The sequence below is a fragment of the Protopterus annectens genome, chromosome 14.part0, assembly GCF_019279795.1.
Source record: "Protopterus annectens isolate FY-2018-M chromosome 14.part0, PAN1.0, whole genome shotgun sequence".
Classification (NCBI taxonomy): Eukaryota; Metazoa; Chordata; order Ceratodontiformes; family Protopteridae; genus Protopterus; species Protopterus annectens.
This window is the reverse complement of record NC_056748.1, coordinates 534063342-534085143: the sequence shown is the minus strand read 5'-3', so window position 1 is coordinate 534085143 and position 21802 is coordinate 534063342. Positions and strand designations below refer to the sequence as shown.

Below are 21802 nucleotides of genomic sequence, written 5' to 3'. Positions count from 1 at the left end.
CATACTGAATCCACTTGCCTTACTTGTGTTATATTGACCAAAGACTTTTAAGTACTTGTCTGTTGGTCTGCACTCTGTCTTGGAAATTTACATTGTATCTAATCTATCCTTTACTTTTGCAATTTTTCGTAGGACTGAGATTATTTTTCAGTAACTACCATCTGCACATCCTGAAGCAGTGTTGGATCCGTTATTGTATAAACAGTGATTCACTCCCTGGTTGTTTATATGTTGATCTGATGGCAGTTTCTTTTGTCATGGTCCCTCAAAATGTCATAGCCTATTTTGGAATTACACAGTGGATTATTTAGGTATGCCTGTATCTTTAGAAGATATGTTTAGGATGGGTGAACTCTGAGGAAGAAAAACAGGCCCAATTACATGTGAAAGCTATATTCATTCTGTAAGTATGGATATGTAGAACCAGATCCATTTTCCCTATGGATCCTCCTTCCTTCCCCTGTCCTGTTTTTTCTGGGTTTGTGTAAGCCCATTAAAGTGCCCTTTTCTTTGGTTCCTTAAAACCTACCTTAACATAGGCTTCAGAGGTCTGGAGTAAGTTTCTTTGACGTGCAGCATTATAAGTAAAGTGGATGAATTTGGTAGTTTGGTAGAGATTTAAATGTACAAGTCCGGCCAGCCTTAATCCTCTGGGTAGAGGAAGACTTATCTGGTCCTACACATCTGTTATCTTGTTAAACTCATGTATTTTTATGCATATACGTGTTGGAGCCCATAAATACAGAGTGCCTTGGAACTGCCGCAGGAATTCCTTTTGCTACAGCCATCATGGCAAGAAGCCTCTGAAACTGTAAGGACTCACTTTGCTAGGGCTACTTCTACTGCTGTTGTCTTCCTGAAGAGTGCCTACCAAAGGGTCGCTTGTGCAGAACATTAGCAAACACTGCCACTTTTCAGCCTTTTCCAAGTCTAGAGCAGGATTTGCCACTGCCATCTTGCACAGCATCCTGTCCTCTCCTTAGTCTACCTGTGATGGTCCCTCCTCTGGTCCAGTAATCAAAGAGCCTCAGTCCTCACCAGGGTCACCATGCAGCAAGACTTTCAGGAGTGACTGCAGTGTCACCAAATAAATATAAGTACTCTCAAAGCTAAAATAATCTCTAAAAGATCAGCCACAATGCAAAGTTTAAATATATTTAATAATAAATAATAAGTGAAAATGAAAATACTAAAATCTATTTACAATAAACACCAGAATTTCAGCCACAGGAAATACTAAAAATAACACAGATGGGTAGATTCACACAGATACAGAAAAACAGTACTTAACTAATCTCACTATATTTTCCTGACTTTTCTAAAGAATTACTGTCCCTTAGCTTACTTACTAGAGCAAGGCAAGATGAAGAGGATGAGTGGTACTTCTTTGTCAAGTTTCACAAACAGACTGTCCTAAGACTTCTGTCTCATCTAGTGTTAAAGCATCATTTCAGTCCTGGCATACAGAATGACATCACACACATCTGGTCATCTGACTTTTGGTTCCCACACTACTCCCTTTATTAGCAACTGAACCAGAATCTAGCACATATGTCATAATACACACACACACACACACACACACACACACACACCTTTGCTATGATGTGTTATGGCATCTGGAAGCTATAAAACCATTTCAGAAATTCTCACCCTTCCAGATTAGCAGTTAGTTCACCCCTAAGGACAGTACAGTAAAATTTCTAGTCCTGGTTTTCACAAACATCTTTGTCTCTGGCTGCAGTCAGAACTGTAAGATACAATCTTTATGGCCTACTAGATAACTTAATTTCAGACTATTTTTCAGAGTTAATTGGACTGAGATTAACCTCTTCTCTTCCAGTGTTCTCTGTTCTAATGTATTAATTTCAGCAGTTACAGTACAGTCTGACATACAGGTGTATTTCTTTTCTACCCAGCAGGACCCACTGTTGGTACATCTTTTACACAAGCAACTTTACAAATATATTTTCAATACAAGCACCTGTACAAAATAGTTTAATATACAAATGACCTATAATTCTTTACAAGACTCCAGCTAGCAATGCTGGCATATGTTACACATCCACCGCCGTACTTTTCCTGGCATAGCTGACAATACCTCACATCATCGCACTACCTTCCACCCTCATCTCAGCTTTGAGAATCATCCCACAAGTCAGCACTGCAAGAGTGAAACAGGAAGAACATAGTACAGTTGTGTACACTTGCCATAAATGTAGATGTTAGAGTGCATTCACTGTTGCAGTGTTCTTTCCCTCCCTCCCCCCTTTTTATCTACAGTATTAGTCTGCTTCTATTTTCTGTACTACACAGAGGACCCCCTGGGTGTTAACTCTGCAGGCCCCTTTTTCTGCATTTGTCCCTTGCTTATGCTTCATTCTGCGGACTCCTTCCTTCTAAGGGACAAGAAAAACTGATGCAATAGTGTTGACTAGCTCCCTTTATGCCCAAGCATACTGACATCAGGGAAGGGCATCCGGCAGCCTTAGGAGGAACGAGATTTTTACTCTGGTAGTTGGGCCGGCCATGGGCTTCTACAGTAGGAAATCCCACAAGTCAGGACTCTGCCACAGTGAAATACACTCAAACATCTACATTTATGGTAAGTGTGCAGAACTGTACTTTCCTGCCCCTCCATGGTCCTCTGTCCCTAAAAGATCTAGGCAACCTGATTCCTCTGCTGAGGAATTAGATTCTGATGAGGATTTCTTGGCCTACTCCTCCCAAATACTGTGTCACCGTTTGACTATGGCTGTGAGGAGGAGTCCTTAAGTCCTAACCCCCCTTTGGAATAATTGTCCTTTGTTGATACGGTGGTTCACATGATGGAGCATTTTAAGTGAGACTACTCCCAAGTTTCTAACATCCATAAAATATATTTTGAGTTGTTGCAGATGGACTCCCCTAAGCCTTCTACTGCTCTCCCATTTTGACTGCTCTCTTGGATACTTTTTTAGCTGCTTCTTTAAGAAGCCAGAACATTATTATAAGGTGCCTGAGGCTTTCCTGGTTCTTTATATGTGTCCTCCTCCTGGCCTTGTTGTGGTCTTTCTCTGCTGATAAGCCTTCTTGGCTTTTGCCTTTTCCTAAACATTTTCCATTTGACAAGGATAGTTGAGCTACAAAGAAGCTGGAAAAGGAGGTCTACACTTTTGCCACTCTGGCATTTTGTGCCATTAACTATCAATCTCACATGACAAAATATATTTTATCCCTGTTATATCAGCTGTGGGGGGGTTCTTTCTGTCCTTCCTGATTCTGAGGCTAAGTCCACTGCCCTTTCTTTGGTAGGATCCACATCTCAGGTGGCTTCTCACTTCATTAAGTGTAGTTATGATGTTGCTGCTGATGCCTCCTCTGGAACTGCTGCTTCAGGCTCTGTCATGAGATGATACGCCAACCTTTTTCTTCAAGCTTTGCCTGATGACATTAAGGCAAAGCTTCTTGATGCTCCCGTAGATAACCAAACTCTCTTTTTTTTGATACTCTAGTTGCAGATTTATTTAAGACCTTACGAGACCAAGGCAAGGTCATGAAGGAACTTATAAACAGATTTTTGGCTTCCCCATTCCTAAGTTAGAGGAATTAAACTGCTAAAACTGCCTTTGTTCGTAGACGTCTTCATAAGCCCTCCAAAGGTAAGAACGTCCATAGGTGTGTGTGTGTGTGTGTGTGGGTGTGTGTGTGTGGTGTCTGTGTGTGTTTTTCTTTTGACAAACCAACTCAGAAGCCTGTTCCTCAAAAACCTTCCTTTCAGAACAAATCTCCCTCCACCTGACATTTTGTCTTCCCTTCCCCTTAGCCAAGTTCATGTCTCTCTCAGACTTTATCTAGCTCTCCCTGTTTGGCAACAGATTGCTTCAGACTCTTGGGTTCTTTCAGGTCATCTGTCAAGGCTACTTCATGGTCTGGAAGCATCTTCCCCCTTTTCGGGCATTCCTCAACCCCCTTCAGATCAAATTCCCCATTTTTCAGGGTTGTTGCAGGGTTTAGTAGATCAGGTCATTATTTTACCTGTCCCAAAGGCCTTACGGGGAACAGTGTTTTATTCTAGGATGTTTCTGGTCCCCAGAAAAGAGGGGTCCTAGAGGCCTTCTTTAGATCATTCTTTTTTGAATATTTTTCTCAGAAGTATGTTTTCTGTCTTATAGTCCTACCCTTACAAAAACCAGAAGTTTTATCCGGTACAGTTTGACTAAAATAAATCATTTTGATGTATGTAACAGCGTTCCTTGTATTATGTATCTTATTTCTAAAAAAAATAAAATACTCCTGTAGATGGTTGAGTCTTGTATCCCCATGTGTGGCTGTCTTCACTTTTATATTACAGTAATTCATTTCTATATGACTTTTTTGCTTCCTTTTTGGCTTTGTGTAGTGTATTTCCTTTCTATAAATCTTTTGCCAAGGTCATTGACCTTCCTTTTAATAACTGTCAAGAATGGTACTTATTCTTGTAGCCTGAATGTAGTGTTTTGAGTTTCTCTTCTTATGACCTCGTCAGTACAGCATAGGTGGACTGTTTGGCTATGATATAAAAAACACTGGGTCTTTAAACCTAGCTAATGTCCATAACCATTAATGTGCCTCCAAAATATCCCAGCTGGCAAACAAAACCAAAAAGTAAAAAGGTGATACAGACAAACCAGTTAGTAAAAACTGCTGTGCTAGCAATGTCATAAGGCTGAAAAGTTAGCTTTGTTGGCATGAATCTGTCCATAAAGACTTAAAAAGGAAAAAGTCATGGACATTCAGAAGCCAAATAGCTGAAACACTTGATTCCCTTAAGGGATCATTTGCATATATCCCATGGACCTTTATTCCATTATTATCACACAGTAAAACCACTAGCTTAGTTAGTTTTTTCTTGTAATTACACATGTGTATATGTATGTGTGTGTGTGTGTATATATATATATATATATATATATATATATATATATATATATATATATATACACACACACACACACACACACACACACACACACACACTGTGTGTATAAATATACACACACACATTGTGTGTGTGTGTATAGAAATATATACACACACATGCAATGATTTCACTAATCTGTCTTATAATGTCGATGTTCTACTCAACAGCATTAAGAATTACATTACCCTCCCTTAATGACTTAGGTAACAGCAATATATGTGTGTGTGTGTATGTATGTATATATATATATATATATATATATATATATATATATATATATATATATATATGTATGTATATGTGTGTGTGTGTGTGTGTGTGTCCGTCCAATGGGGATGGTGGTTGATAGCTTGATTTATCAGATTTAAATGAATTTGTGTCATGTACAGCCTCTGATACTGTATGAGTGCTATGCCAGTAGTTCAATGTTAATGTTCTAGAAAACTGCTTTAAATCCAAAACGAAATTGTATTCAATGGTACAAAAACTTGACACAAATGGTAAAACCCCTATTCAAAGATTTATTTTCCTATTCCATTAAAATGTAACTAGACCAATTCATAACTTTATTCTCAGACTTTTCTGTATCCAGTGTTTGACCAGATTCAGTCTGAATTTGTCTAACATTGTTTTGTAACTCTCCTTTCTGCCCCATCTCCTAAAGGGACATTTCTGTTGCTTCCTTTCATTTGAAGGAGACCTCAAGGCCGACTCACCATCTGTATGACTCCTCATATATACATTCAGTGCTTCCAAATTACTAAGTCCATCATGTGCCACCCAGCCGCACATAATTTACTATATCAGTCACCTACCATATCTTCTGTTCATTCTTGATGTTTATATAGCAGTAGCTCTAAGGCTGTACCTGACGGTCAGAATCTTTAATCTGCTGCTCCCCATCTTTCCCTCTCTACTGCACTACTGTATTGTTCACACATTCACTGTTATCCCATGTCATCAATTGTATTCTTGTTTGGCTTGCATACTTAATGTAACATCTGTATAACTAGTATTATTTATTTTATTGTATCACCTACTCTGTAATGTAGTGCTCTGTACCATCGCTGCTTGATTTCTGTATTTTGATTGTGTAGCTTTATCATGTTTCTTTTTGGAGATGTTCTTCATCTCACATTGCTGCAGTCCTTACACTTGGGTAGTCCGCTGTCCTCGGTCGGCCCGAATATCAAAGTATTAGGCTGACGTCGGTCAAGGCACTTAAGACTGACATCAGGACGTCAGGGTACAAATGCGCATGACCGACGTCATATCCTCAGTCTTTTTTGCCGCATGGTCCGATGCAGAAGCAGCGTTGCAAGTGCCGTTCGGCGTTCTGAAATTTTTCAATGGAGTTTCAGACCGAGTCAAAGTTGGCTAGTACCCGCTAGAATATTTTAGTTTTTCTTGCCTCAGTGGTTTACCAGATGTCAGAAAAAGTGAATAACTGTATTTCTTGTGGGAAGCAGATACCGCATAGAGATTATCATACTTTGTGTATTCCTTGTTTGGGGCCTGAGCACGACGTTGTTGGGTGTCACTTTTGTGCTAGGTTTAATAAGCGCACTATTAAGCGAAGGTTAGATTGTGCCAGGTTGGTCTTCGGGAAGCGGTGCAATTACAATATGCCGTCGGATGTTCCGACGCCCGCTTCTTCGAAGAAGCGCAAAGACAAAGCAGCTAAACCCAGGCAAGAAGAGTCGTCCGTACCGGACGCCGGTTCTTTGGAGGTGTCAGTGGAACCGGTGGTTCCGCCGGAGGCTTCTCTGGAGTCCCAGGGGGAGACTTTGATATTGCAGGATGTGGCCTCTCAGGAGGCAGGTCAGGCTGAAGGGGCTTCTCAGGTTACTGTACTCCCCTCCCTTCCTAGGGTTGTTAGGCCCTCTCCTTCTATTTCCAAGGCTTCTCCCAGAGGCAGGCCAGGTTTAGCTTCCAGGGCAGGTGTTGGTTCTAACAGACAACACAACTGTCATGTGGTACATCAACAAGCAAGGGGGAACACATTCTTATCCTCTATGCAGGCAAGCAATGATTTTGTGGGAGACTGCTCTCAATTTACAGCTCAATCTTCAGGCAAGGTTTCTGCCGGGAGCACAGAACTCCTTAGCAGATGTGTTGAGCAGACGAATTATGGATCCCCACGAGTGGAAATTGGATCCTCATGTATTTCAGAAATTGACAGTGTTATGGGGAACTCCAGACATAGATCTGTTCGCTTCTCCACTAAACTACCAGCTGCCAAAGTTTTGCACAAAAAGGTTTCATCCCACAGCTTGGAAAGTGGATGCTCTTTCTTTCAATTGGAGCAATCTTCATGTGTATGCCTTTCCACCTCTGCCTCTCCTCCCAAAGGTACTCCTAAAGGTCAGACAGGACAAGCCAAAGATGATTCTAATAGCTCCAGATTGGCCTCGACAGCACTGGTACCCATTACTGAGAAGTCTGGTTCCGGAGCCTCCATGGCCTTTGCCTTCAATTCCACACCTGCTGTCTCAAGAGAACAGTCATTTACTCAATGTCAAACTTCACTCTCTTCACCTAACAGCCTGGCATATTCTGTTTTAAACCCTGGAGGGTCTCCGCTTCCGCAGCAAGTTTTGAATGTTATTTTGGAGGCCAGAAGGCCTAGTACAAGGAAAGTATACGCAGATAAATGGAAGAGATTTTTATTTTGGAGTGCAGCAAAGGAATTTGATGTTGCTAAGCCTAATTTAAGTGTGGCTCTTCAATATCTTGCTGAGTTACTGGACAAAGGATTGTCCTTCTCTTCTATTAAGATTCATGCTGCAGCAATTTCTGCTCACTATGACTGTGATCCACCATTGTTTTCTCATCCTTTGTTTAAGCAATTCCTTAGAGGGGCAAAGAATATAAGACCCCAGAGAGCTCCTACTCCTGCTTGGGATCTCAATTTTGTGTTGGAGAAACTCACTCTACAACCTTTGAGCCTGCAGCTACTGCCGAGTTGAAATATTTATCATGGAAGACTGCTTTTTTGTTGGCCATTACCTCTGCGAGAAGGGTTTCTGAATTGCAGGCCCTTATGGCAGTTGAGCCTTTCTTAATTTTCCATAAGGACAGGGTATCTTTACGTACTAATCCTTCCTTTATGCCTAAGGTGGTTTCTAGTGTGGCTTTAAACCAAACTATTCATTTGCCTACTTTTTATGCAAACCCCCAAAATAAAGGGGAAAAGATTTTGCATACCTTGGATATACACAGGCAGTTACGATATTATTTGAGCAGGACTAAAGGGTTCAGGCAGTCTCAGCAGTTGTTTGTTTCTTTTGCTTTGGGTTCTCAGGGCAAGCCTGTGTCAAAACAAACTATTTCTAAGTGGATTGGGTTGTGTATTGCTTTCTGTTATTCCCATCATGGTAAGGAGGTTCCAGCTGGGATTAGGCCTCATTCCACTAGAGCTACTGCCACTTCTACAGCCTTTTTAAGGGGGTGGCAACTAAAGATATTTTGGAGGCAGCTACTTGGAGTTCAGTGCATACTTTCTCTAAGCATTACCACCTTCCTCTTTACTCTAAATCTAGGGCTGGGTTTGCCACTGCTATTTTACAGGACATTTTGGCAGCTCCTACTACTTTATAGTTTTGCCATCCTCCCTTACCTCTGCTTTGGGATTCTACCCAAGTGTAAGGACTGCAGCAATGTGAGATGAAGAACATAGTACAGTTTTGTACCTACCATAAATGTAGATGTTCAAGATCCACATTGCTGCAGTCCAATTTACCCTCCCTCCTTCCCCTCTGTTGTTAGAGGCGGTTGTGTGGTTTGGGTTGTAAATATTGTACATATTGTATATATTGTTTATATGATTAGTGCAAGGGTGGTTAGTTGTTTTTGCTGTCTTTTGGTTTTGACCTTTCTGTTTAGGGTCTTCTGACATCTGGGGCAAGAAAAGACTGAGGATATGACGTCGGTCATGCGCATTTGTACCCTGATGTCCTGATGTCAGTCTTAAGCGCCTTGACCGACGTCAGCCTAATACTTTGATATTCGGGCCGACCGAGGACAGCGGACTACCCAAGTGTAAGGACTGCAGCAATGTGGATCTTCGAACATCTACATTTATGGTAGGTACAAAACTGTACTTTTTTCTCCCTGGGCCTCTACTAAGAATGAGCTTACCCTGACCCAGAAGACCTGGTAAACACATGCAAATAATTAAATAATAAAACTGGTGGATCTCCTTCCAGTACTCGAACAGCCATGTAACCGAATTTCATTTTGCAAGATGAAAATCATGAAAACAAAATACCAGAACGGCGAAATTTTCCCAGAGCAAGAAAATATTTGCCCCAGCATGCCTTTTTCTACACTGTATTGTGATACTGGAGTTGGTATATATAATTATGGGGGTGTGGGTGGCAAACCCCCCACCTAGGTGGGATTTATTTACTCTGGTGTTTGTTTTGTTGAAGTTTGGGTAAGTGTTTACTTATCCTGGAAAAATTCACCGTTAGTGTATTTCATTTTTGTCCCGCAAAAATGAAATTCAATTATATGACCATTCGAGTATTAGAAGTAGATCCGTATGAGCCATAAGAGGAAATGTCTGAAAGATTAGACACCATTCTATTATCAGAAATGCAACTATTCTCAATATGAAATTTCTCCATTTCCACTTATGTCTATTTCTCTTAGTGCAAGATTTATCCTACTTGGCAATAGTTTTTCTTTTTCCAACTATAAGCCGTTTACTTTTCATAAAAATTAGTCGCTTTTAATTTTTTTTTTTTTCATTTCCAAATCAGTCTCTAATACTCACTGCAGAATATAGAGCATATTAGTGTCATCCTTTCTACAATCAACTTGTAATGATTCATTGTCACTGAATTGCTTTAATAGTGATCACATCTCTTTACGGTCTAACTACTTATCTCTCTTGCTGTTGATGCCTGTGATTGCTTATACATCACCGCATGTCACAAGAAATGTTATTGCATGCATATATATCTTTCTCTTATTACAAAAGGTAACCTGTTTTTTTGATATGTTGTCTCCTTAATATGTAACTCAGTGTGCTAGTGTTAACTGATTTTGACTTGTTAGAAATGGACAGTATGCATTATTTATGGTGTTTTGTAACTGCCAATATGCCTCTATCATTTTATTAGCATAAGGAGAATAGTTAAGTATTTAATGTATTCAGTAACTGCCAGTACCCGTATGACTATCTCTGTATGTAATACTTTAATATTATCTGTGTTCATGTAGCTTTTGTCGTGGGTGTTCACTGAAAATGGGTACTTCCCAGTTGGACTATACCAGTTAGAAAAAACAGTAAGTAAATGGTACTGAAGTGTGTATGTAGTCTACATAAGGAGATTGCATTACATAAGCCTCACGACAAAAGGAGACAGTAAGCCTGTCTAGTCTGCCTTCTAAATGCATTTATAGTATTTTGCCTCCTTTCCATGCCTTTCTTCCCCTGTACCTATTGTTTACCTGAAATCTAAAAAAAAGAAAGTTTTAAGTTTAGGATTATGGAACTTGAAACTGGGATTTGATTTGGGTATTACTATATTTGTAGAGAAGGTTCCATGTGAACAGAAATATTTTGGAATGCTGATGACATAAATTTAATGGTGAATTGCAATGTGAAAGGAAAGCATCTAACTAGTGGAGTAAGGAAGTCATTCTTTGGTTCTGTAGCAGGGATAGCGGCCCTTGTTATTGTGGCTAGTGACTTTGATTGTAAGCAAATGTAATTACTTAAATTTGACATGAAGCTGTTGACTGGGATTATTGTAGTTTCTTTCAGGTTATCAACTTTCATTATGACAGAGATCTTTACCAGAGAGGCGAGATCTTGAAATTGAGAGTCTTAAATTCATCGCTGAGCAACGGTGGCAGTTTTGTGCAATTAATACACTTCTCACATCACTGTTATATCGATGACTACATTTTTATGTACTCCTCTCCATAGATTCCATTGAGAAGTCGTAGGCAAAGTTTGAATACTAGCCATAGTTTCTAGATTAAGTGAATAACCACTTTCCAGAGTTTAATATGTAGGTAAATTGCAGTTTGTAGGGGGGTTTGCAAGACCTGCAGAATATTGCCTTCAGATGGATGGCTATTAAAATGTACTTTACATTTTGGTGTGTGAGCATTGTGTGTATGGCAACTTACTGAACTGTCTTTTGTACATAGATGATCATTGATTATATTTCACTGGAATTGGTTTCCACTAAATGGTTTGAGTGATCACAGGAAAATGAAAGATTAACCACTGACAGAGAATAATTTGTTAAACACTTGTATCTTAGTAAGCTAGTCATTGCATTCTCACCATCAAAGGTTTGCTGTTTCTCTTACAGGTCATGAATTCTATCCGTGACTGTTTTGTAACTGGGAAGTGGGAAGCTGACAAGGATGCTGCAAAGCTCCTGGAGGAAGATGGTATGTGTTTAAGTAAAACAAGAAGATAAATTTGTGTTCCTCTTACAATATGGTAATCAGATTATGTGGGTAAAATGTGTTGTACCACTGTTATCATAGGCAGAAATTCATATGTTGCCCATGAACTGGTTGTGATGGATCCATTTTGCTAACACTTTGAGGAACAATCATTGTGTTGCTGCTGTGCTTTTCTTTCATCTCCCCTAAAAGTTGGTTCAGGAGGAGTGTTGTCTCCCTTCACCTTCTGACCTAGATTTTTTAGGTAAGCCACCCACATCATCTGTGTTGCTCTGGAAGGAGAGGTATGACTTCTTTACTGATGCCAGTCCTAAGGCAGTCAAGCCTGTTATGATACTATGTTTGTAGGTGAATGTTTCTACAGTTGTCTGACCTTGGAGATCCTTTGCTAATGAGACATGGTTCCTATATCAGGAGAATATTGTATAACCTCAGCCTGCAGTTTTTGAGGAAAAAAGTCCTAGTCATTAGCTAGTTCAAGTTTACTTTTTATTGTTCCGCTTTAAAAAAACTAACCAGTGGTTCATGTAAACGTAAAACAAAATTGTGAAAAAAAAGGTAAAGCAAGTGGCGAGAATGGCAGATTGAACAAATGGTTGTTAATGGACCTGTTGAAGCTGGTGTGTGTAGTAAAGCAGCATAGATAGTAAGTTCCAGTGGTGTAAGGACTGATAGGCAAAAAAACATGTCTAGGAAGATTTTTAGCCATACCTGCAGAACCACGGTCAACCCCATGGTAGCAGGGGGAAGAAAAAGGCAGAACACTGTAGCATCAGCAGCCCTTTCAAAAGGGGCCTCTTTTCCTATAGAGTTAAAGATGCAAGGAGCAGAAGTATATAGATTGTGTGATGAACGTGCTATTGTTTAGACACTGATGGAATGGTATCGTGTGACGATAGTATGATTGCTTATTAGCTGCTAGTCAGTGGAGTTTTCCAAGAGCTGCAAGAAGTGTCAGATTTGTAGTTCTGAACCCCTAGATACAGTTGTCCAGGATGGATGAATTTAAAGCATGGAGATAGCCCTAACTAGGTGGTTTATTCAGGAATATCATTTAGATGAAAATCTGTAGACTTGAAAACATTCCAGACACTCGGTCCCTAAATGTCAGCCTGCCATCAGGATAGTCCTGAGACTGCACATCTTTGGTGCAAATGTAAGCATGTTCCTACCAAACATAATGTAGAAGTTGTAGACACTGAAAATCTGAGTCCCTGAGAGCAAATAGGTGGAGCCTTGTTAACTGTTTTGGGGATGCCAAGCTTGAAACGATTAAGCATCTGTTGGTGGATGTACTCTGTGCCTTCTATGAGGGAATCTAGAACTGATGGAAAATGCTGAGAGAAGAAGAGATGTAGTTGAATGTTATAAGAATAAAAAGAATGTGTTTCACCATGTCTAAACCTGCTGCAAAATCAAGGAGAAAGTTAGTTTTTGTAATATATTTTGTATATTTTTTTCTCAATTATCCTGAGCTGCCATAATAGACGCTATCCATACTAAGTACTTCATTTGTCATGTCCTCATAAATACAAGTGTTGCTGAACCAATTGTGTATACATCATTTATTTCTGTTGTCTTTGTTTATCTTCATTGATTTTATACCTGGAAAAGGATTGAAATGGTCTCAAAATGATCCACAACATTGCACTGTCCTTTTCTGCATTTATTACATACAAAATAGTGTGTTGTACAGATAAAGTTAACTCTTATTGATTGCCCTACCAATTATATCCTTCATTTTCTGAGTCTCTTATTTTCTTTACCAATGACTGTAAATATAAAGCAAATAGAGAAGGGGAAAAAGGACAGCCCTGCATGGTTCCTCTGTTCAAAAACAAGTTATGATTGAGGACCCCAATCCCCCTGTCCCACATGTATATGTTTTTAATTCTTGTCTCCAATCCTTCATTCAGCATCCTCATCATCTTGCTGCATCAGAGAATGCAAATGCTTCCATTGCCTTACTTATAATATCCCAGCTTACTTTTTCAAATACTTGAGTATTTTCTTACTTTCAACTTTTCTATGGGTCATCATTGTTGTGTTAATTACAAATTTTTGTCTCCCGTCCACAAACCACATTGATCCATATCTGTCAATTTTAGCAATACTTTTGTCATTTGTTTAACTGGTATAGATATGAACACTTTATAAGCTTGATTTCAGATTTTAATGGGTCTCCGTGAAGCTGGGTCTGATGAGCCTTTACCCTCTGGGTAATATAGCCACCACAGCTTTCTTCCAAGATGCTGACGCCTCCCCTCTCTTTAAAATACTAATAAACAAAACCTTCCCGATCTTTATCACTTTCTTTCCTCCTAACTTCCACAGGAGTACCATCTGTTCCCGGAGACTTCACCGCAGCTTTATTGTGCATTAACATTTTTGTTTAATCTCTTCCTGTTTTTACCTGTTAGTTGTTGAGTCTCCTCTTCCTCTAACCGTGGCATAATTGTCTTCCATAAATATTTACATTTGTGTGCCGCCTTAGTTTCTGCATTCCCCTGTATTATATAGATTTTCATAAAATTTCCGAAATCAGACTTGGGATAATTCTTGAGAAAAGGAAATATTTCCATTGCCAGAGAGGAACTGACAATGTTAAATAAGACAGGAGGTCAGGAACACCATACAAGACCTAGCAGGCATGGTGGGAAAACTATCAAGGCTTTAGGTTATTTGACTCATACTGGGTCATATTCAGGAAAATTGAATTCAGACCAATACATTTTAGTACCTCAGATTGGACCATAGCGCTCCTCAGGGAATGCTTTGTGCACAGTGTCAGACCTAACAGACGCAAAATGAGCCACAATAAACAGCAGCAAGTTCGCACTTATCTACACGTTTATTTCTTTTTATACATCTTGAAAGAGCTTTGCTATACTCCTGATTACTGACACTGTATAGCATTGTATTGCTACTTAATGCCTTGTAATAATCATGTAACATTGCTATTTAATGCTAATTTGTAATGAAAATTGTGTAATATGTTGGAGCTTTTCTCCCCGGGCCTCAGCAGAAAAAAGGCTCTTCAGCTCAGTCAGACAAGCCTGATCAACAAATGTAAAATAAATAAATAAATATGGTGAAAGCACCTAAGTGCTGGCAAGGTGATTAGGCTGCTGAGCTTCTCAGCCACACTGTGGAGTGTGGAAGCACTCACAGGCCTTTGGCTGCAGCAGAGGTCTCCCTTGACTAGAACGCTGCCTTCTTATGTGGGAAGCCCCTTATTGGTGCAGAGTCTAATGCTTGTCTGGACATCTAAATATGTGCTCCAGAATGGGTGACAGTGCCAGTTGCTCAACCTTCATATAGTCCTCTGATATGAATAAAGCTCATGGTTATGCCAAAGCTTTTGTGCTACAAGATGAACCAGATGAGATTAGCAAGAAACGATGAACATCGCAACGTATACTGAGGTCCAAATGGATAAAGCAGGGCTCAGTTTGAGGCGAAGATGAGCCCATTTGTGTTGTCATCACTGAGCTTTGCAAACGACTTGTGTAGGGCAGAATGTAGTACCTTGGTGTGGCAAGGTAACAATTCCTTATACTTCATCAGCACATTGTAAGAGAATGCCATTCAGTGGAATTTCACAAGGAAATAAACCAAGCAATGTTTAGAGCAAGGAAGTGGCTGCACCACCAGGTCAGCAGTTATACTAAGCTGAAACACCAAGCACAAGTTATGCTTTCAGTGATTGGTACATCAGTGTCAGAACCAAACAAAGTCCAGGTAATGATTTACTTCTTGCACATTGTTCTGTTGCTTATCATCCACCTGTGTCCTTCCTGCAACAGCATTCCAATGTATGATTATAGTGTGGGGGATGCCATCCAGGTTGCCATCAGAGAGGATTTGCTTAAGCTCCATGCTTTCCAGTAATATTTCAGGGTCTGGTATGCAGTAGGTGTAGCACTGGCTGTCACTTAATTTTATGAGTGGTATAAACCTAAAAATTATCCTGAAACTTACTTGAAGCAGATGGTTGCATTATGTTTTCATGTCTACACCAGGGAGTTCTTAATGGAATGCACACCCCCAAAAACATGCCCTTTCCCTCCCCATCAGAGAGAGGTGAACAGGCACTGTCCTTTTATTACTCTCTCTTCATGATTGACTTCTCCACTGTCTGGACTTGTGTTTGAACCTAGTTCATCTGGGTAATAGCAGGGGCTTTATTATCCCTTTGGGGTAAGGAACCAACAAGTGTAGGCAATGATGCTGGATTACTTTCTGTTTATAGAATTGTATGTCCATGTGATGCAGGAGGTTAGGTATGTGAAGGCTGCTGCCCAGCTAGTGACATTGATGACGGTATATTAAATCCCACTCACTCTGTCAGTTCAGTGAGCTCTACTAGGTTTACATCAACGTCTGATGATAGTTCAAAAACAACAATAAAAATGTCATCATTTTCAATCTCTCTTGTCCTTTGAAGAAGAGAACAGTTACATGCAGCATTAATGTGATTCTGTAGCTCAAGAATATAGATTATGAAATGCTCTTCAGGGCACTTTCCTTCCACAGTAATTGTTCATTTGGGGAGATAGTAAATTTAATTTAGGAGTATTTTAGATATATTTAAGATTCTTGTTGTCCACTATTTCTGTTTGAGAAAGGAGGGTCAGACTGTTCTTCTCACATTCTTGAATTCCTTCCAAGCTGTGCAGGTGCATTTTTTGGTACCCTGATTTGGGGATGGGAGAGTGATGGTTGATATTTCTTCTTTTGATTACCCTTTTACAAGGTCATAAAATGCATGTGCTTTCTTTGCTTTTGCATGGGGTAATGTGTGATGTGCTTTGTATCTAAGAGGGTGTGCCCAGCCCATCGCTCCTCATTTCTTTTTCGGTTAGTTATAGAGTTTGAATCTCTCTTCTAATGCAAATTGTAGGACAGCTGCCCCGTGTGAGGCTAAAGAAACAAAAATCTGAATGACTGTACGGTTGCCAGATTACCATCCTGGAACCACAGCATCATGTCGGTTGCCTGGAGCTGGAGCAGAACCTGAAGGAGCATCACAGGTGTCCGTAGTTTAATCCTATTGCTCTGAGAGCACAAGATGTTTGAGACCTGCCTTACTACCTGATTGGTAGCATTGAGGGAGGGTAACCATTGCATAAGTTATTAAAATGGTCACGCTTACAATTCTGTGCTTAAGACTGAAGGCCCAAGATAAAGGATAAGCCAGGCCGAATTCCAATCCCCTTTTGACTTATTTCTGTTATGTAAATTGCCTCGTCCTTATAATAGGTTGCAGCTTTTCCCCGTAGCTAGCAAGGAATCAACCTTGTTGCAGTTTGATGTAGAACATGACAGGAAAAGTATTGCTGCTACATTCACCTTTGGGGCGAGTCACAGGTTCCAAGACTGCTTCCATCACACAGCTACATATTGGAACAGACTGTCTTGTTGGTATGGTGCTTGGCCTCTTCAGATCCCTGGTGCATATCTCTCTTAGCTGTCCAGACTTTGGAGGTATGACAGTAACTTTTGGTCAGTCCCTTCTAAAACTAGAAATTATTTTGAGAAGTAGGAAGTTAATGCTGCCAGCATTGTAAAAGTGCTACTAATTTGGGACCTTTTCACTAAATACTTTTTTGCTGCCTCAGTAACTGTAGACTTAAAAGTTGAGCGGTATGCTCTGTTGACATCTCTGGTTAAACTCGCCTTTGGTGGTTTCTACTCTCATCTACTTCTGAGGTCCAAATTCACTGGTTAGAGGGGTTGCCTGCTCTTTCTGCTTTGGGACGATATGATGAGCTCACTGTTTTTACAGGGGTATTCAGTATCAGAGCATAGTTAGCCTCTAGGTAGGCTGAAAAAAGAAAAAGCAGTATAGAGAAGACTGCGAAAGTAACTTTTCCAGTTAACATTGTACAAGTGAATGAGAACACAGGGGAAAAGGCTCTAGTTAATTATATTTTTGTAGCTTGAAACCATAAAGGGGAAAGAGCAAGGGTTGTGAGGGATATTACATTTCATCTACTTGCTCAACATCTGGGATCAAACAGTTGTATGGACTTGTTAAAGGACCACTGTAAGCAGAAACTGAATTATTTATTTTCTTGCCATTAAGTTTTACACGAGCCAGGCCTTACAGCAGCACAATAACTATACAGTGGATATAAAAAGTATACACACCCCTGTTAAAATGTCAGGTTTTTGTGATATAAAAAAATGAGATCACAATAAATCATTTCAAAACTTTTCCTACCTTTAATGTGACCTACAACCTGTACAGTTCAATTTAAATACAAATCTGTTAGGGGAAAAATATAAAAAATAAAAAATGTACAATACACTGGTTGCATAAGTGTGCACACCCTTAAACTAATACTTTGTTGAGGCACTTTTTGATTTAATTACAGCATTCAGTCTTCTTGGATACACACATGCCATCAATTAGAGACTCTGATTAACCCCAAATAAAGTTCAGCTGTCCTAGTAGGATTTTTCTGATATTTACTCAGTTGCCTGCTACAGCAAAAGCCATGGTTCACAGAGAGCTTACAAAGCATCAAAGGGATCTGATTGTTGAAAGGTATTGGTCAGGAGAAGGGTACAAAAAAAATTTCCACAGCATTGGATATATCATGGAACACAGTGCAGACAGTTATTAAAAAGTGGAGAAAATATGGGACAACAGTGACGTTGCAAAGAACTACTGGACGTCCCTCCAAAACTAATGAAAAGATAAGATGAAAACTGGTCAGGGAGGCTGCCAAGAGACCTACAGCAACACTGAAGGAGCTGCAGGAATTTCTGGCAAGTACTGGTTGTGTACTACATGTGACTACAATACGGAAGCCTTTTCTTACACAGAAAAACATCCAGGCCCAGCTAAAATTTGCAAAACAATACATCAAGTCTCCCAAAAGTATGTGGGAAAATGTGTTGTGGTCTGATGTGACCGAGGTTGAACTTTTTGGCCACAATTCCAAAAGGTACATTTGGTGCAAAAACAGCACTTCGCATCACCAAAAGAACACCATCCCCAGAGTGAAGCATGGTGACGCAGTATCATGCTTTGGGGTTGCTTTTCTTCAGCTGGAGCTGGAACTTTAGTCAAGGTGGAGAGAATTATGAACAGTTTCAAATACCAGTCACTTTTGGCCCAAAACCTTCAGGCGTCCGCTAGAAAGCTGAAGAGGAATTTCACCTTTCAGCACGACAATGACCCCAAGCATACATCCAAATCTACAAAAGAATGGCTTCACCAGAAAAAAATTAAAGTTTTGGAATGGCCCAGCCAGACCCCAGACCTAAATCCAATAGAAAATGTGTGGGGTGACCTGAAGTGGGCTGTGCACAAGAGATGCCCTTGCAATCTGACCGATTTGGAGTGCTTTTGCATGGAAGAGTAGGCAAAAATTGCCAAGTCAAGATGTGCCATGCTGATAGACTCCTACTCAAGAAGACTGAATGCTGTAATTAAATCAAAAGGTGCTTCAGCAAAGTATTAGTTTAAAGGTGTGCACACATACGCAACCAGCTTATCATACGTTTTTTATTTTTTATATTTTTTCCCAAACAGATTTGTTTGTTTTTCAACAGGTTATAGGTCACATTAAAGGTGGGAAAAGTTTTGAAATGATTTATTGTGGTCTCATTTTTTTAACATGGAATGGGATGTGTACAGTTTTTTTATCCATTGTATATATTACTGTTAATTTTATTTTTATAATAGTGAATGGCCCTCATAGGGGCAGATATATTGTTGTGATCTTGTTTTCCTGGAAAACTACTAATTGCCCATAATGCATTGTGAGGGCTTAGCTGATGAAATTGCAGTGCTCCAGTGCTCTAGTCTGTCTGGTCAAATCATAGTCCCATTCATGTAGAGCAGATGTAGTGAGAAATACTGTAAAGTTTGAGAATCCTCAGTAAAAATGTCAGTGACTTTTTCCTGGAATGACTCACATTTGTTTCCTACATATGTGTGTTGCACCATCTTTGAAGCATTTTTATAAAAGAATAAATATATCATTGAGGTGACACTGACTTTTTAATAAGTTATATTCTGGGAGTTTCAGGCCCTGTCTTCTTTACCTCAGTCAGTCGTATTTTGTGGCTTGCAAAGCTCGGCTAATTATTGAAGTTGCTCTTGGTGGTTATTTGATTTACTTATCTTCAGACAACAACAGTTTTAAAAAGGTTCATGACCTCAGAAAAAGGAGAGTGATTTTTGACATGACAGAATTCACAGCTTTTTGATTCTGTTCTGAGCCTGAATCATTTTGTGATATTAAAGGGTATGAAGTAAGGTACCTTGCTGTCCATGTTTTCTTAGCAAGACTCATATGTGATGCAGATTCCTAAAGTAATATGACATTTCTTTCAGTCCCAGTATGTTGTGCATTGAGAAGGCTCACTAAAACTAGTAAATCATTTTGATGAGGACAGCATGAGGATCATTCTCTAGGAAGGGAAATTTTCTTGGGTGGATTTGAGTTTAGATTGTAGGTGTCTTGTAAATGAGTTGGCTGAAATTAAAGTAATAGCACTATCTAGCAGTCTGTAGCAAACAGTTAAACCCAAGTAAGAACATGTGAAATTAAAGTAGTGTAGCCTTAAATCATCAGAATTATCAACCTTCTTTTTCCCATTTCTACATAGGATGTGTGTGTCGTGTCACCTGTCACAATACCTCTGTATTCAAAATGAATAGTTATATGCCTGACTGATGCAGGTTTTCTCCCATACAATCCATCCATCTCTTGGTTGGACATCCTCATCTCCTCTTACCGTCTTTCTATTTCTTCCAAATCTTGTTTACCAGTTCATCTTCTGTTTTCTTGCAGATGTGAACAAACCATCTCTTCTCTGCAGTTGGGGCTACATTGGCTTTTGCTCTGATGTCCTCCTTTCTAAATATGTCCCACAGTGTGCATCCTGATCCCTAATTCAGATACATCATTTCTTTGGTTTCAGTCTTCTTCATACACTCTCTTGCGTCACTGCCCAGGTTTCATTGCCATGCAGAACTACTGATATCACCAATGTTGTGCCCACCTTACTGTTCAGATTCACATTTTTCTTTGTGCTGCAGTTCCTCTGGTTCTAACTTTGACCTCCTCATTCAGACTTCCCTTCTCCTCATACTTCACAAATACTTGATGTTGTTAACTGGTTCCACTGTTTGTGTCTGTCAACATTTTCAGCTTCTTATTTCCTACATTTGCTGCCATAACCACTGTCTTGCCTGTGCAGTTTCATCCCACATGCCTTGAGTTTTGCATTCAAGTCCTCTTTCATTTGCTGAAATTCCTTTAACACGTCTACTTGTAATTCTACATTGTCTACATGTAGTAACTTTGTTGATGTTTCCCCTCAAACCAGTTTAGTAATGAAGTCTGTCAGCAGTGCGAGCAGGAGTTGGCTCAGAGCTGAATTCTGATGCACACCCACTCCTTCTGAGAAGCCCTCTGAGTTTAAGTTCTGGTTATACTTGGTTCATTGAACCCTTGTATGTAGCCTGCACTAATGCTACCAGTGCTTTGTAGCATCTCAGGAAGGGCCAAATCAGCTTTCTTGGGACCTTGTTATATGTCTAAGTCTAGAAATGCCCAGTTAGACTTCTTCCCCAACTTGTCCACAGTCTGTTTGTCTCACTGCAGACAATGGGCCAGTTGTACTGCATCTTGATCTGAACCCATAGTGATCACTTGAAATCTTACTAGTCTGCACATTTATTAGTTGCCATCTCCAGCACTTGCATGCATTGTGACAGGAGTTTAATACCTCTGTGCTGTCTGCAGTTGTCCCATTTTGTTCTTGTTCACTGGCACTAGAATGCTTACTCTTCAGTAATTTGGAATACACCTTTTTTCTAAACATGACAGTGAGTACCCTTTAGTAATTTCTCTGCTAACACACTGCACGTCTTGATCTTCCCTGTTTGAGACTTCATCTGAGCTTGCTTCTTTCATTGGCTTCAGTTTTCTTAGTTCTCTTCATAATCCTTCTAGGATTGGTTCTTCTTCCTCTTTCGTCTTGGGCTGTACATGGTGCAATACTGGAGTGCCTCACTATAACGTGCGTTAAGGCAAGGTAACTACAAAACTGTGTTGCGTTTGTGTGGTTCAGTCTTGGAGCCATTTCTCTGAAAAGGATTACACAGGTACAGATAGCATGACAGCCGCAGAGGAGGAAGGCAATATGCTTTTAGTATGGCTAAGGCAAATTCTTTTCTAACCCTTTGTAATGGGTCAGATCTGTTACGCTGTGAAAAGGTATGGTTCCACAAAGCCCTTAATTTATCTGCCTAGCCCTACTATTTGTGCCTGTTTGCAATATTTCTTAACAGTTGTGCCATTGTATGCCATATATAAGTTCCGCCATTTTTTTGCAGTGACTCGAGAGATTGACGACACAGGAGCTTTCCTTCTGACCCACAGAGCCCATCCACTTCTT

At 39.9% G+C, this 21802-nt stretch overlaps 1 protein-coding gene across 1 annotated transcript in view; it reads left to right on the top strand.

The window, feature by feature from the left end:
- The window catches only part of BMS1 (BMS1 ribosome biogenesis factor), a gene marked incomplete in the record, with an annotated part of 1196647 nt that overhangs the window by 697176 nt on the left and 477669 nt on the right, over positions 1–21802 (top strand). The window contains 1 exon segment of the mRNA XM_044056283.1: positions 11278–11359. Coding sequence (XP_043912218.1) covers positions 11278–11359 — 82 coding nt within the window.